Source organism: Hylobates moloch, unplaced genomic scaffold (genome assembly GCF_009828535.3).
Source record: "Hylobates moloch isolate HMO894 unplaced genomic scaffold, HMol_V3 SCAFFOLD_15, whole genome shotgun sequence".
NCBI classification, from domain to species: Eukaryota; Metazoa; Chordata; class Mammalia; order Primates; family Hylobatidae; genus Hylobates; species Hylobates moloch.
Genome location: NW_026652290.1, coordinates 252,528 through 269,157, shown reverse-complemented (window position 1 = coordinate 269,157; position 16,630 = coordinate 252,528). Strand labels below are relative to the sequence as shown.

General features: G+C 57.3%; 1 protein-coding gene across 5 annotated transcripts in view; it reads right to left on the bottom strand.

Annotated features, from left to right (window-relative positions):
* Positions 1-16,630, bottom strand: part of B3GNTL1 (UDP-GlcNAc:betaGal beta-1,3-N-acetylglucosaminyltransferase like 1) — a 126,759-nt gene that overhangs the window by 44,303 nt on the left and 65,826 nt on the right. For 4 of the 5 annotated variants that reach the window (XR_009209962.1, XR_009209961.1, XR_009209963.1 and 1 more), the window contains exons 7-11: positions 12,943-13,038; positions 5,813-5,937; positions 1,896-2,031; positions 1,718-1,786; positions 1,231-1,305 (exon numbers count right to left, since the gene is read on the bottom strand). Coding sequence is in view for 1 of the 5 variants with exons in the window: in XM_032177940.2 (XP_032033831.1) it covers positions 1,231-1,305; positions 1,718-1,786; positions 1,896-2,031; positions 5,813-5,937; positions 12,943-13,038 (501 nt within the window). In the remaining 4 variants the exon portion in view is untranslated. The remainder of the gene's footprint in view (positions 1-1,230; positions 1,306-1,717; positions 1,787-1,895; positions 2,032-5,812; positions 5,938-12,942; positions 13,039-16,630) is intronic. The other variant, XR_009209964.1, reaches the window with a different exon arrangement.

Genomic DNA, 16,630 nt, shown 5'->3' with positions numbered 1-16,630 from the left:
AAATCAAAACCACGATGAGATACCATCTCACGCCAGTCAGAATGGCGATTTTTAAAAAATCAAGAAACAACAGATACTGGCAAGGCTGTGGAGAAGTACGGATGCTTTTACACTGTTGTTGGGAATGTAGATTAGTTCAACCATTGTGGAAGACAGTGTGGCGATTCCTCAAGGATCTAGAGCCAGAAATGCCATTTGACCCAGCAATACCATTATTGGTATACACCCAAAAGATTATAAATCATTCTATTATAAAGTTACATGCATGCGTATGTTTACTGCAGCATTATTCACAATAGCAAAGACGGAATCAACCCAAATGCCCATCAATGATAGACTGGATAAAGAAAATATGGCACATATACACCATGGAATACTATGCAGCCATAAAAAGGAATGAGTTCATGTCCTTTGCAGGGACATGGATGAAGCTGGAAACCATCATCCTCAGCAAACTAACACAGGAACAGAAAACCAAACACCGCATGTTCTCACTCGTAAGTGGGAGTTGAACAATGAGAACATATGGGCACAGGGAGGAGAACATCACACATGGGACCTGTTGGTGGGTGGGGGGCAAGGGGAGGGAGAGCATTAGGACAAACACCTAATGCATGTGGGGCTTAAAACCTACATGGCGGGTTGATAGGTGCAGCAAACCACCATGGCACATGTAAACCTATGTAACAAACCTTCCTGTTCAGCACATGTATCCCAGAACTTAAATTAAAAAAAAAAACTACTCAGCTCAGCCCCCCACAGCCAGCCAAGGCTGCATTTGGAACCCGAGGTGCCCGTCACCTGCCCACCCTGGGCAAGGCTCGTTCACACTCGGGCTGAGGACATCCCCGGTGCAGCCACCTCCGTCCATGGAGCTGGAGGTCCTGGCCTTGGCCCCTCAGACATGGCACCGTAGGGCCTCGTGCTTTGCAAGTTTCTAACAAATGTTGGCTTTACGGGTATTTAAAGACAGAAGAGAGACCGGAACCCATCCCCCCCCCACACCCATGCAGGCCACCCTCCAGCTGCCTCCTGCCCCCAGAGCAGCGGCCATCACCCCACAGCTCGGTCTGTGGTGCCGTTGTGGACGGCTGTGGCACCTGTCCCCATGCCCACCATCGGCTGGGGTCTCATCCCAGGCCACACAGTCATTGCACAGCAGGGTGGGCTGTCCATGTGGCAGAGCCCAAGACCCCCAAGGCCCCCCATGGCCAAGGGCCCCACACTCACCAGCTTCACGCAGATGACGAAGGGTGGCCGGGCGGCTCGGAAGTGCAGGATGGGGATTCGGGGCTTGGGTCTTTCCTGAGAGAGAGAGAGGCCGTCAGTCCTGCCTGAGCCTGGAGCTCATCCCCGGAGAGACGCCCTCGGGGTGCACACAGCCACCGAGTTGGCTCACACGGGAGCCAGGGCTTGGGCGGCAGATAATGTGCCAGGGTCAGGGACTGTGGCAGCTGTTCAGGGCAGGACCCCGGCTCTGGCCACCCCCGCCTGACACCCAACTGCAGAACTGACCAGGGTGGGCTACCCCAAGGCCCAGAACCACGAGGGACAGTGGGGTTCTCCCCCCAAAGGACGGGGGCTGGGCTCCCTGGAGGCCCTGAGGAGCTGACGCGACCCAGGTGGACTCTGCCAAGGGGGAAGGCTCTGGGCAGCTGTCCCTCAGCCCTAGAGCAGGTGGGTGACCCCAAGGGTGACCCCATGCGGCCCTGCACACCTGAGAGTCCTCGTGGCAGTAGAAGCCTTTCCTGATCTTGTTCTCGTCCACGTCACAGAATGCCACCACCTGGGGACAAGCACAGAAGGGCAGCTCTGGATAGGCCGGGGCCAGGGCCTGTGCTGTGGGGCAGTATGGGGGTGGGACAGGCAGTGTTGGAGGGTGGCAGGGTGCCCACCTTGCGCTGGCTGGTGGCGGTCAAGCTGCGGTACAGCCGGCGCCCCTGCTTGCCCGCGTTCCAGATGGTGAAGGCCGCCCAGTGGGGCAGGGCCCGCTCTTCCAGGAAGCGGACGCGGTGGGTCCAGATGGTCGTCCTGCGGTGGAGAAGAGGGTGACAGGCAGGCCGGAGGCCCCACAGATGCACACAGATGCCGACATACAGGGACATGATGTGTCCTCAGCTCACGTTGCCAGTGGAGTGGACACCTAGCCCAATGCCTAAGAGAGACTGGCTGTCCTACAGTCAGACCACCTGCCCCAGCTGGATGTAGCCACATGCCTAGGTGGGGACCCGCCCCTTCCATCAGACCCCAACAGGTGGGGACAGATGAGAAGCTGTCACTTGAGAATCTAGAAGGTTCTGGAAGGCAGAATTTCTGTAGGACGCAGAGGACTGGACTGGACCCCAGTCTTTTCCCAGAGAAACCTTTGTCCGTAAGGGCACATGCGACCATCCCATAAAATCACAGCGTTCACACTTGGGCACAACCTTCTGCCTCAGGGTCGCTGCCCCGAGCCCTTCCACTCCCCTGGGAACCTGGTCTCTGTTCTTTCTGCCTCTGCTGTGACAAGCCGACCCCAGGTTGCTGCCCCGGGAGCAGGCTCCTTCCTATGACCTGCTGCTTTGCCCCATCGCTGCCTGGGCCCTTCCCAGCCCCACCCTCTCTCCTCCCGCCCCAGCCCCTCCCCACGTGCCCCATCGCTGTCGGCTGCCTGCCTGTGGGCGCCTCTCCCTGGACCCTGCTCCTGGGGCTGCCCGGACTGACCCCGTCTCAAAGCCCCAGGAGCCGGAGGGGCCAGAAGCTCGAGGGGCAGGGGATGCAGAGGCCAACGGGGCCAGAACAGCCTGGGATGTGTACCAGATGCTGTCTTCCCCAACTGCTGCGATGCAGCCACGCTGAATCCCTGTGCCTGGCAGACCCTGCCCTGGCTGAGTCCTGGGATGCCCTCCGCTCTGTCAAGCAAGAGCTGTGTCCACGGGAGCCTCCTCCGGGGTGGGGTCTGGGTCAGACACAACAATGCTGGCTGGTGACGGGCCTGCCCTGAGCAGGGCCCTCATGGGTTTCACCTCGGGATTGGGGCAGGATTTGGATGCTCTACGATTCTGCTGCTGCCTCCGCCTCCCGGGATAAACTTGTGACTCTCCCCCAACCCTGTGGCACCCCGTTTGCAGCAAAACCCCCACAGGCAATGGGATGGGGGGACATGGGGTCCCCTCTGTCAGCTCAGGGAGCTGCAGGGCTTAGGCACTGTCAGGGAGGTCCTGCCTGGAGTCTACCTTTTCCTCCCCCACCCTCTGCAGCCACCGCAGTAGTCCCCACCCCGCCTGGGACACACGGAGATGCCCATCCCAGTCAGTGACTTGACACTGAAGCATGCGTGTGTGTGCACACTGTGTGGGGGTGTATGTGTGCACAGTGTGCATGTGTGTAGTGAGGGCATGAGGGCATGTATGTGTGTACATGAGCACGTGTACAGTGCATGCAGGTGTTCAGAGTACATGCCTGTATGTACTGTGTGGATGTGTGTACATGCATGTGCACACGTGTGTGCAGTGAGGGCCTGTGTATGCAGTGAGCGCACATGCCTGCATGTAATGTGCGGATGTGTGTGCGTGAACTGTGTATGCATGTGTATGAGTGCATGTGTGCAGTGAGCGTGTGTGCAGTGAGTACATGCATGTGTATACTTTCATGCACGCATGTGTGCATGCTGTACGTGTGGTCTGTGTGCATGTGCAGTGTGTGTGTGTGTGTGTGTGAATCTGGGTGAGGACAGCTCTTTGTGGTGTGCATGTGGTGTGTGCACGTGCAGAGTGTGTATGTGAGTGTGTGTGAATCTGGGTGAGGACAGCTCCTTTTGTGTGTGCTCTGTGTGCATGTGCAGTGTGTGTGTGTGTGTGTGTGTGTGTGAACCTGGGTGAGGACAGCTCCTTGTGTATGTGTGGTCTGTGTGCATGTGCAGTGTGGAGGACAGCTCCTTGTGTATGTGTGGTCTGTGTGCATGTGCAGTGTGGGTGTATGTGTGTGTGTGTGAACCTGGGCGAGGACAGCTGTGTGTGAACCTGGGCGGGGACGGCTCCTGCAGACGGCTGTGGGGACTTCCCCACCAGGTGACGCAGCCTCGCCGGGTTTTGCCATCTTGTCCTTAGCAGCCCGGGTCTGTTGGGTGTCTCGAGGGGCGGGGGACAAGCCTGATCCTCCTCATCCACTGACATCAGCTCAGGGGCCCCATGGGGTTCACGTGAGAGGAAAGCAGTCAGGCTCCAGAAGAAAGCAGGCAGCCTGTGTGGCCGCGGGTGACACGCGAGGTTTGGGGAACCTCTGACGCCGGCCTCCTTGCGGCCCCTTGTCTCCTGGGCTTTCCTAGGGGTCTCTGGTCTGAAAATGTTGGCCCGTCGTAGGAAGATAAAATTTAGAAGCAGCCATGATGTCTGTATTTGGTTCATCTTCATTTTTCACATTTTAAAAAGTTCTTATTAGAGAGAACAGGCTCCCCAGGGCCCCCTATGCCTTTCTTTTTATATCCTCAGACGAAGCCGTGGCCCTGCCTTAGCACTGGGAAAGGTGGAAACCCAGTTTTTCCCAAAAGTACAAGTCAGCATTTCTGGAAATGTTGCAAAGATGCTGAAGTGCCAGGGACACGTCACCACATGAGGCAGCAGCCAAGGTGCTGGTGGGCATGAGAAGGGAGAGGAGCGTGGACGGGGGAGAAGGGAGGGGAGCGTGGACGGGGGAGAAGGGAGGGGAGCGTGGACGGGGGAGAAGGGAGGAGAGCGTGGCCGGGGGAGAAGGGAGGGGAGCGTGGACGGGGGAGAAGGGAGGGGAGCGGGTGGGAAGGGCGTGGGTGGGGGGGAAGGAGGGGAGCGTGGACGGGGGAGGGGGAGAAGGGAGGGGAGCGTGGACGCGGGAGGCCCCAGCATGCAGGAGTGAGGATGATGCCCCCAATGGGGAAGCGCGTGGCCCTCCTGCCAACCCCCCGGCCCCACCCTGTGACCTTGGACCTTAGACCCCCTGGGGACCTGGGATCTTGCCGAGTCTCAACCCTGTCACGGCAGGCCCGGAACCATCACGGCTCCCACACCCACACGTGACCCTAGTTGGGGTCTTGAGACTCCAGGGGCCCTGAGTACCCGTAGGGGCCGAGACGCAAGCCCCGGACAGTGGCCTGTGTTCCAACTTAACGCTGCGGCACGCGGCAGGCAGGTGGCCGAGACCTCTGTGTCCTCACAGTTCTAAGGAGGGTACTGTCTGCCTGGACCTAAGGAGGGAATTGTCCTCACAGTTCTAAGGAAGGAATCGTCCCGCTCGGATCTAAGGAGGGAATTCCAGATGCACATTGTTTCAGCCCAACTCGCCTCACCCCTGCCATGGCTCCAACGCAGCCACACGGCACCCCCAGACCCAGGCCCACGTGGCCACGCCTGACAGTGACATGGAAGAGGGAGGTGGGCCCTGCAGCACTGGGCACGTCCTCACTGGGTGCTGCGATTTCTTGGCCGTGCCTCTGCCACCCTCCACGGCAGCTGCGCGCCCCAGGCCTGTGGTCCCAGCCAGACCCCACTCATGAGACTCCCGTTGGGTTAAAGGGAGCACAGGGTTTCAAAAGGACCCAGCACGTGGTCATTTTACCTCTCGGAACTAGGGAAGGACGTTTGGCCTTCACCCTGGTGGAAACGCCGCTTCGTGGACACTGAACGCTGCCCCCCCAGGATGAGCTGTTTCCCCGTGTCCCATGTCCCACCAGACCCTGGGGCTCAAGGCAGAGCCTGACCACAGCCTCCGGGGTCGGCCCCACCAACCCTGGCCCTGACCTCGGGCGCCTCCCGCGTTCCTGGCCTCTCGGGCGTCCCGGGGCCGGGCGGGGCTGACTCACTCGAGGACGGCGTGCGTGGCCGCCTGCGGGTGGTAGCGATAGAGCAGGAGACTCTGGTCCACGCGGATGACGCTGCCGCCCTTCCTGAGGTGCTCGTAGAAGAACAGCAGGTCCTCCGGGACGCCCTGCAGGGCGGGAAAAGCAGAGGCATCACTGGGGGCCCGGAAACGCGTGCTGCCCCGGATGCACTGCACCTGCGCTCAGCCGGCCAACCGGGAACCGGTGGAAAGGCTTTTGTGGCAAAGAAACCAGTTTAGAGGCTCAACAGGGAGGTGGGGCGGCGGCCACAACAGATGTGAGCAACTGAGCTTCTCAACACGGGGGAAAGGGGAAGGGAGCGGGGGCTGGTTCTTGGTTCTCCCCCAGATTCCATTTTGGGCAGCAAAGGTCTCAGGGCAAAGAGGAAGACAGGCAGCCGAGGAAAGGGGCTGGGCTGGGTCAGGGTCTCGCAGCCACGGCTCCTGGACGGCTGGTCCGGTCTCTGTCCCCGTCCTTTCCTGCCAGTGGCCGCAGCCCCACAAGCTCAAGGGACTCAAAGTGCCGACTGAGGGCAGAGGACACTGGTGCTGGGTGGGTGCGTGGGGCTGCGGGCAGGGGAGCCCAGCAGTGGGGAGGCAGCCCCAGGCCTGTGCCAGCCCTGCTCACTTGTCCAAGCTCAGAAACGTGAACCTCAGCCCACGGGGCTGATCCGCGAACACTCCCTCCATGTCAGTGGGGACTCTGTTCCGGAACATTCTGCAGGCATTCCCACCAGACTTTTCTGTCCTGTGAGAACCTGGGCCCTCCTTCCCCCGGCCCATGATCCCAGTGGCCCCTGCCCTCTGCTTGCTCCTCTCCTGGGTGACCCCAGTCCTCAGCCCAGGGCTGTGGCCGAGCCGTAGGTCCGTCTGGGGCCGGCGCTGGGCCTTGTGCGGAGCTGGGCCCCTGTTGCTTTCTTAAATTCAAACATAAAACTGGGGGAGGAGCAGGGCGTGGAGTCTGCTCTCCTCGTGGTTTTCTGCTGTGGCTCACCTGGGTCGGCTGCCCGGAGACACCTTTGCTCCAGGAAAGGGCGGGTTTTCCGAGAACCTAGCAGCAGGGCCAGTCTATCACCAAGACCAGCCTCTTCTCTCCTTGGCTGGCACACAAACTTCAAGTGCAGGTCAGTAAAGTCCCCAGACTATCACGGCCCGACCACTGGCCTGTTTGCTCCAGGACAGACAGGCAGTGCTGTGGTTCCGCGTCCAACAAAAAGGCACTATTTAACCTCCGCCTCCCCAGGGCAATCCCTTTTACAAAAACCACGATGACATGGAAAGATTTGTAAGAAGATGCTGAGTCAAAGAACAGACCTCAAAATCATGTGTACAGCCCTGCTGAAAGTTTATCCACCATAAGATAAAGACGAAGGAATCACAGAAGCCCACGTGCTGTCTCACACGGGTGATTTAGGGTGGAGGCTCCCGTGGGTGCTGGTGGACACGGACCCTCACACGGGTGATTTAGGGTGGAGGTTCTCGAGGTGCTGGTGGTCACGGACCTTCACACGGGTGATTTAGGTATTTTCTCTAATTTTGTGTGTTTTTCAAAGGCAGTTCTAAAGAGCATTGGAACTCTCAACACGTTATAGGTTTAAGAAGAGAAAAAAGGTTTCTCTCTTCCTATCACCAGGAATAGCCCAACCCTTGGGCTTTTGTTATTTTCTGGCAGTAAAGTGAGAATTTAGGCAACAGCCTCTCCTGGGTGGTGCCTCTGCCCCAGGAGGAGGGAGGCGCCTTCAGAGGGTCTGTCCCATTTTTCTCTGCCCTCCCTGATTGCTGCTGCTGAGACCTGAGAGGCCTGAAATAGCCTCACTCCTTCCCCAGGCTTTTCCCAATCAGCCTCCAGGTGCCTGGACTGCCCTGTGGTGTGCAGGGCCCCTGGCGGGGCGCAGGGAGAGGGGGAGGGGTCACAACCCAGAAAGGCATCAGGGAAGATGCCGAGCGGAGGAAGTGTGGTCGCCCAGCCCCAATCTGCTCACAGAACCATCCTCGGGCAGCCTTTGGGGATGGAGCACCCGGAACTGCCTGGAGGAAAAAAGCACGAGCTAAAGCCACTCCCAGGAAGGCCGGGCCGGAGGCTCTGGAGACTCGGATCCTGAGAGGCAAAAGGGAGCCGAATCAGGGACGCGCTTCCTTCCCCAGGGCCCGTCCCCAGTGCCACCCACCCTTCCCCAGGGCTTGTCCCCAGCGCCACCCGCCCTCCTCCAGGGCCCTGTCCCCAGCGCCACCCGCCCTTCTCCAGACCCCCGTCCCCAGCACCACCCGCCCTTCTCCAGAGCCCCGTCCCCAGCGCCACCCACCCTTCTCCAGAGCCCCGTCCCCAGCGCCACCCGCCCTTCCCTAGGGCCCGTCCCCAGCGCGAACCTCCAGGAGGAAGCAGCAGTCACCCGGCGGGGACAGAAGGGGGAGAGCTCGAGCCAGGGCCCAGCGATCGGAGCCCGCGGAACGCAGGGACGTGAAGTCCAGCAGAGAAAACTAAAAACTGGAAACACTTCCATGGATAAAAATTCAGCCTGTCCCTCTACAATAGCAACAAACCCCAAACCAGGAAACAGAGACCCCTGTAAATAACCCACCAAGATAAATTCCACACCCTCCACCAGTGTTTCAGGCTACGGGGTGGGATGTGCGGGGAGGTGGCGGAGACTCATCTTGAATCAGAAATTCAAGGACTAAGTGCAAAACTGGACCCTAATGGGGTGGGTCTAAATAGAGCATTGAAGAAAGTGCATTAGTGCTTGGCTAGGGCTGGCAGGTGGCAGATGAGGTGCGCCCCTGGGTGCAGGAAGTGTTTTTTAGGGGATGACAACGTTCTAACGTTAGATGGTAGTGGTGATTGGTGATTGTACAGCCCTATAAATTTGCTAAAAAAAAAAACAACATTGAATTGCACATTTTAACAGGTGAATTGTATGGCATGTGAATTATACCTCAAAGCTTTTATATAAAATTGGGTCGATTAAACTAAAAAAAGAAATTTTAAGAAGAGACAAAATTGGTTGGGTGTGGTGGCTCATGCCTTTAATCTCAGCACTTTGGAAGGCTGAGGTGGGGGGTGGATTGCTTGAGCCCAGGAGTTCGAGACCAGCCTGGGCAACATGTCAAAACCAGTCTCTACCAATAATAGGAAAAAAGTAGCCAGGCGTGGTGGTGTGCACCTGTAGTCTCAGCTACTTGGGAAGCTCAGGTACAAGGATTGCTTGAACCTGGGAGGCAGAGGTTGTAGTGAGCTGAGTTGAGCCACTGCACTCCAGCCTCAGCAGCAGGAAAAAAAAAAAGGAACAAAATATATGAAAAATGAAGACTAAATTACAAAATCCTTAAGAGAAAACAGATTTCAATTAAAAATGTAATAAGGGACACGGAAGAAAGGGAAATAGAAATTATATAATGAAGGAAGTGAGAAGGGTTACGAAGACTAAGAAAATCTAACCGACATAGAACTGGAGTCTTTAAAACACACAAAACAATAGACATAGCTAGTATTTAAAACTGCAATCCAAGAAAAATGTCCAGAAATGAAAGCAGATCTGTTTCTACACATTGAAAAGTGCCATCAGGTCAACTGAAGGCAGATCCTGGTGAAACTATTAGACTTCAGCAATAAAAAATCATTCTCAGAGTCTCCAGGCAAAAAGGTCACATAACTTAAAAAGGCAAGATTCATCACACACCGGGCTTCTCAACACGATCACACGAAGTGGCGGCGGAACAGCGCGTGAACCAAGAACCTCCCGCACGGCCAGAGGCTTCCTCCAGCCTCAGGCTCCAGGAACACAGTTCTGACGAGCGCGGCCTCACGGAGATCTGTGGCTCCAGCCACACGGGGACCAGACGCCCCTGGCCAGAGCCGCGATGGTGGACGCCGGATGCGATTGCAGGTGGGAGAATACAGAGATCGGGACAAGGGGGAAAGACTAGTATATGAATGTTCATCCAACCTAAGTAGAGACAGTGTAACAAAAAATGGGAGGAGGGGCCGGGCGGTGGCTCACGCCTGTAATCTCAGCTACTCAGGAGGCTGAGGCGGGTGGATCACCTGAGGTCAGGAGTTCGAGACCAGCCTGGCCAACGTGGTGAAACCCCGTCTCTACTAAAAATACAAAAATTAGCCAGGCGTGGTGATGGGCGCCTGTAATCCCAGCTACTCAGGAGGCTGAGGCAGGAGAATCGCTTGAACCCGAGAGGCAGAGGCTGCAGTGAACCGAAATCGCGCCATTGCACTCCAGCCTGGGAGACAAGAGTGAAACTCCGTCTCAAAGAAAAAAAAAAAAGAAAAAAGTCGACAACACCAAGGTCTGGCGAGGGGCTGGTGAGGAGTTCGAGGGACGGGAGCTTCTCATGCAGACAGCGGGGGCGGGTGGGGGCCCAATGGCGGCACCCAGGACCTGTCCTCGCTTGTGCCCAACCCTGGGAACGTGCCCCACGGACGGGAAAACATCTGAAGTGTGGCTTCCTGTGGCAATGATAAGCTTCCTTCAGGCCAGACCTGCCCTCAGAAACCTGTTTTTACTTTGTTTTGTTTTGTTAGAAACAGGGTTTCCCGGTGCTGCCCAGGTTGGTCCTGAGCTCCTGGCCTCAACCGATCCTCCTGCCTTTGCCTCTTGAGCTCGTGGGACTACAGGCATGAGCCACTGTGTCTGGCTATAAACCTGTTTTGAACCAAGAAAACATCAGGTTTGTTTCTTCTTCAAGGGCCTGTGATGGTTGCCCACAGGGGACCCCCCTACCTACCAAAGCTGGGTGTCTTCAGGCGCCGCCACGCCCACCTCCAGATCTCAGACTCGCCTGCACCCCTCCCACCCTGCCTCTGCGAATGCAGAAGTGGATGCGCTTTCTGGTCAAGACTCTCCCCATCTTGCGTGTTTCAGCTCGTGGTGACTGTTTCTGCAGCCCCCTGGGCCCTGGCTTGGCCTCTGGGTCTGGCTGCCTCAGGGTCTGCACCACCCACGTCCACCCTATTGGTCCCCTGCTGTTCTGGTCACCTGCCCTTCAGCTGCTCCACCCCGAGGCCCACAGGGAGATGGCTGAGGATCAGCCCCAAACAGAGCTTCTGGCTCTCAGGGGGACTTGTGACTTCTGCTTGACTCATTTCTCTGGGGAAGACTTGGCAGAAGCCAAGGAAACACTATCCATCCCCGTCTCGGTGGCCGACACTGCTGTCGTCCCTGTCACCCGAGGCCTCCTCAGGCCCCAAAGCCCTCACTTGCTCCAGCCGTGGCCCCATCACAGCTCTAATCCCTGAGCCCCAGGCCCTGATCCCTGATCCCTGATCCCTGACCCCTGGCCCCGACCCTGATCCCTGGCCCCTGGCCCTGATCCCTGATCCCTGGCCCTGACCCCTGACCCCTGGCCCCTGACCCTGACCCCTGGCCCCTGGCCCTGATCTCTGGTCTCAGGACAGAGGGAGGGATGGGCTTTTCCTTTCCTCTAGGAGCGCCTCCTCCAGGCCGAGACCTGATGCACTCCTGCATCCTGAAGCTGCTCAGCCACGGTTTAAGGATGATAAGATCCTTAAATCAGGCTGGACGCGGTGGCTCCTGCCTGTGATCCCAGTGCTTTGGGAGGCTGAGGTGAGCGGATCACTTGAGGTCAGGAGTTTGAGACCAGCTGGCCAACATGGTGAAACCCTGTCTCTACTAAAAATACAAAAATTAGCCGGCGTGGTGGCGCACTCAGAGCCTGAGGCAGGAGGAATGCTTGAACCCAGGAGGCGGAGGCTGCAGTGAGCTAACACCACTGCACTCCAGCCTGGGAGACAGAGCGAGACTCCGTCTCAAAAAAATATATATATATACACACACACACACACTTAAATCAATCAGTGTTTCCCATGAAACATCTTCTGTTAACCATTTCCCACACGGCTTCCTGCAGAATAGGAACAGAGGGTTCTTGGGCTTGGACCCAGCGATGGCCACGCTTCCTGGCAGCTCCCACTTGGAGCTATACCCACCACTGTCAGTGTCCCAGAGATTAATTATGGGGGAGCTGCAGGCTGAGAGGCTGCGCCACCCTGGAAAACACAGCTCTGCCCCATCTCCGCCCCAGAGGCCTGGACCACGAGGAACCACCCAGGCCAGGGTCCGATGTGGTGGGGCAGTGGGGACCCTGGTGTGGCCAGGCCCGCGTGAGGCTCCACGTCGCCCCTGTGAGCTGCTGAATGCCTGACCCTGTTGTCCCAATGAGGACGCCGAGGCTCAGAGTGGGACGGACAAACTTGGTCCCCCGGTCACAAGAGTAGGAGGTGGAGGCTAGAATTTAGCCACTGACCTGGGGTCTCTTGACCCCCAGGAACACTGTGACGGACCCTCCAGCGGTCTCTGTGTGCCCAAGCATGGCCGGCTCTCTGTGGGTGACACCCCAGCCCTGGGCTCCTCAGTCCCTGCAGGGAGGCAGAAGCTAGAGCCGGCCCCATCTGGACATGGATGCTTTCAGGCTCACCCCCGACGGGGAGGACGGGGACACAGACGCCTGCAGGTGCACCCCCAGAGGGAGGATGGTGACACAGATGCCTGCAGGTGCACCCTGATGGGGAGGACGGTCACACAGACGCCTGCAGGTGCACCCCCACAGGGAGGATGGCGACACAGATGCCTGCAGGTGCACCCTGATGGGGAGGACGGGGACGTGGACCCCTGCAGGCACACCCCGGAGGGGAGGATGGGGACACAGATGCCTGCAGGTGCATCCCCATGGGGGGGAGGGACGGGGACACGGACGCCTGCAGGTGCACCCCCACAGGGGGGATGGGCTCCCCTTCTCCCTCTGTTGTCCCAGAGACAGCTCCGCCAACAGCTTCTGTGTCCTGTGCTTTCCCACACACAGCTTTTAAACCAGGATGCAGTAACCTGGAGCCGGTGTAGGTCAGGTGCAGATGCCTGGGGCACCCACAGCCTTCACGTAGAAACCCCATGCTTTCAGCAAAACAACTAAGATGCTGGCGGGTGCCAGGCGGGGCACCAGGAGGACCCTCAGGCAGGGGTTTCCTCAATCTCCAGAGCCCCGGAGGCACGGCGGGGCAGAGGGTGGCCAGTGTGCGGGGCCCACACACACAGGACAGGGCCCCAAGCCTGGGGGAGGGACCCGATTCCCGCCTTCGGCCCTTACCTGACCTCCCTCGTCAAAGGGGCCCACGTGGGAGAACCAGGCTCGCGAGCAGAACCAGGTGGGCATGATCACCGTGGGGCCGTTCGAGGTGAACACCTAGAGGCAATTAACGTTGACAGAGTTAGCTTGTCACAAACAACCTGCAGTTTATTTCCACAAAGTGTCACGAGAAAGTGACAGACGAATCCGTGTCCCTTCTCCACAGGGTCAGGGCCTCAAGGGGCTTCATGATGGGGCCGACGTGTCCCTTCTCCATGCTGCAATCATCCCTCACTGTAGCCTTGACCTCCTCAAGCAATCCTCCTATCTCAGCCTCCCAGGTAGCTGAGACCACAGGTGTGTGCCACCACACCTGGCTAATTTTTACTTTTTTTTTTTTTGGGGGGAGATGGGGTCTCACTCTGTTGCTCAGGCTGATCTCAAACTCCCGGCCTCAAGTGATCCTCCCAAGCAGCTAGGACTATAGGCGCAGACCACCATGCCTGGCTATTTTCTTACATTTACTTTGTAGAGATGGGTCTCACTATGCTGCTCAGCCTGTTCTTAAACTCTCGGCCTCAAGCGATCCTCCCAGCTCAGCCCCAAAGTGCTGGGATTAAGGTGTGAGCCATCATGCCTGGCTCAACAGCAGATTCTAAAACGTATATAGAAACACAAAGGACCTAGAAGAGCCAAAACAATTTCGAAAACCATGAACAAAGTTGGAGAAGTTTCATGACCATATTTCAAGATTTCCTACAAAGCTATGGTAATCAAGGTTGATTGGTATCAGCTTATGGGCAGACACAGACAAACGGAACAGAACAGAGACCAGAAGCAGAGCCGCCTGGCTGGGGTTTGATGTTTGCTGAAGACGTCAGGGGCGTCAGTGGTGGAAATGAGAGACGGCACTCATGTCCTTACAAACAATGGCTCTCAACCCTCGCCTCAGGCAGAGCTTGCAGTGAGCCAAGATTGTCACTGCACTCCAGCCTGGGTAACAAAGCGAGACTCCGTCTCAGAAAACAAAAAAAAAGAAAAGAAAATTTATTTTGTTTTGTTTTGTTTTGAGACAGAGTCTCGCTCTGTCACCCAGGCTGGAGTGCAGTGGCTCGATCTCGGCTCACTGCAACCTCTGCCTCCCGCAGTCAAGCGATTCTTGTGCCTCAGCCTCCCGAGTAGCTGGGACTACAGGTATGCACCACCACGCCTGGCTGATTTTTGTATTTTTAGTAGAGACAGGGTTTCGCTATGTTGCCCAGGCTGATCTTGAACTTCTGGCCTCAAGTGACCCACATGCCTCAGCCTCCCAAAGTGCTGGAATTACAGGCGTGAGCTGCTGCCCCAGCCTAAATAAAAATTTTAAAGCCCAGTGTGGTGGTGCATGCGCCAGTGGTCCCAGCATGGAGGCTGAGGTGGGAATTTGAGCCTCGCCAGGAGTTTGAGGCTACAGTGTGCTTACACCTGTCAACAGCCACTGCACCCCAGCCGGGGCAACACAGCAAGACCCCATCTTTTAAATTTTTTTTTTTGATACAGAGTCTTGCTGTTACCCAGGCTGGAGTACAGTGGCGTGATCACAGCTCACTGCAGCCTCAACCTCCGCTGCTCAAGCGCTCCTCCTGCCTCAGCCTCCCGAGAAGATGGGACTACAGGTGTGGACCAGCACACCTTGCTAATTTTTGTATTTTTTGTTGAGATGGAGTTTCACCATATCACCCAGGCTGGTCTTGAACTCCTGAGCTCAAGTGATCCACCCACCTCGGCCTCCCAAAGTTGTGGGACTTTGGGCGTGAGTCACCCACCGTGCCTAGCCAAAAATTTTTTTAAAAAATCTTTGCTACCACCAAGGAAACTCTCGGAATGAACGTTTTAAAGTGAAATAACGCAGTTCTATGGGATAATTTTGAGCATCCTACGTTTTGCACATGAAAGCTTTGGTGCTTCTGCGTTGTGACGGGAGGGTGCCTGCCACGCAGGGTGTCCCCTAGGACATCAGGAAAAGCCCCGAGGGGGTCCTGGAAGCCAGGCCAGCCAAGGCCACAGCACCTGGTGCCAGTTCCAGGCAGGGGGCTTGGCACACCCGTGAATACCACACGGGCCCCGAGGCCCCGAGAGGCTGCAGTTTCCAGCAAATGTGAAACATCTGCCCGGACAAATACAGCCTTCCCTCAACCATCAGAAAAACAGATTTCACGATGACAAAGCAACCATTTAGCTTCCTGTTTTCAACTTTTGCTTTTGCTGAAAAATCCAGAGGCATTTTCTGGCAGGTTTACTCTGCAGCCAGACACCTGGAGCTTCCGCCGTCTGCACGGTGGTGAGGCTGACCTGAGAAAACAAACGCAGGTCCGCCGCACCCAGTGTGGCCGCGACGCGAGGCCTCTGCACACTGTGGCTGTTCCCTGGTCACATGTGGCCAAAGCCCCTGAGCTGTGGCAGGTCCTCCGAGGTGGGCTGTGAGTGTGAAATACACATGGCATTCTGGAGACTTGGTATAGAAAAAAGAATGTAAAATGTCACTGATAGGACATGTGGCTCACGGTTCTGGCTGGGGGAATGTCCAAGACTGGGCAGCTGCCTTTGTGGGGGGCCTTGGGCTGCTTTAACCCAGGGGGGAGAGCGGAAGGGCAGTGGTGTATGCAGAGGGCATGTGGCAAGGGAGGACGCAGAAGAGAAACCGAGGCAGCCGGGTCTGTTCCCCAGCTTGGCGTCGTGGGACGCAGTGCGTTCCTGTGAGGGCTCACTCAGTGTGGCAGGAGGCATTCATCTGTGCACAAGGGGTCCCCTCGAGACCCCAGCCCCTCCCACACGGCCACGCTGGGGGTCAAATTTCAATGTTTCATGGGGACAAACCATATCCAAACCACGGCAATTATATCCAGGCCAAACTGTGCTCACGGTACGTTTCTATCGGACAGAACTACGCGTCTGTCTGCAAAACAGCTCAATGCATTCTTTAGTGACAACGGCCCAGAAACGAGCATAAGGACGTGCACAGACGCCGTGAGGACGGAGCAGGGACACGGGCTCCGCCGGCTCCAGGGAGGGGCTCAGTCAGCAGAGAGCACTAGGGGCGCAACTGAACCGCCAGGCGCCCAGCGAGTCCTCCAAGCACGGGCAAGTGCTGGGGTGGGGGCAGCTCCGTGGCAGCGACTGGGGCCAGCCATGCACCGTCTCCTCTCTGGGGCCTCTGAGTGGAAAACCAAGGCGGGGACCAGCAGAAACAAAGACTGGGAAGGAGGCGTGGGGGCTACTGTGCCGACCACACCACACCACAGGGGCCAGAAGGACCCGGGGCTGTGGGCGGGAGGAAGGGGCTGGAGAGTTCTGGAACGCTTCCCTGAAGGAGGGGGCCCTTGTGTCATGCACAGCACGGAGCTCTGATGCCTTCGTGTGCTCCCGCAGCTGCCAGCTTGGGCAGGGCCATGTGCACAGCCTTGGGGCCACCGCCCACTCACAAGCCCAGGCCTGGGGCTCACACGGGACAGAAAATGGAAGCACAGACACTGTACTGAGACCAAAGGAACCGAAAGGAGAAAAGGGCAAATCCACAATGAAAGCTGGAGACGCCCTGGTGGTCTGTTAACAGCAGGACAAGTAGACACAAAGCAAATAATGACCCTGAAGATTTAAAACACCTGTGACCATCTGTGGGGGGGTTTTTTTTTTTTTTTTTTTGAGACAGAGTCTCGCTCTGTTGCCCAGG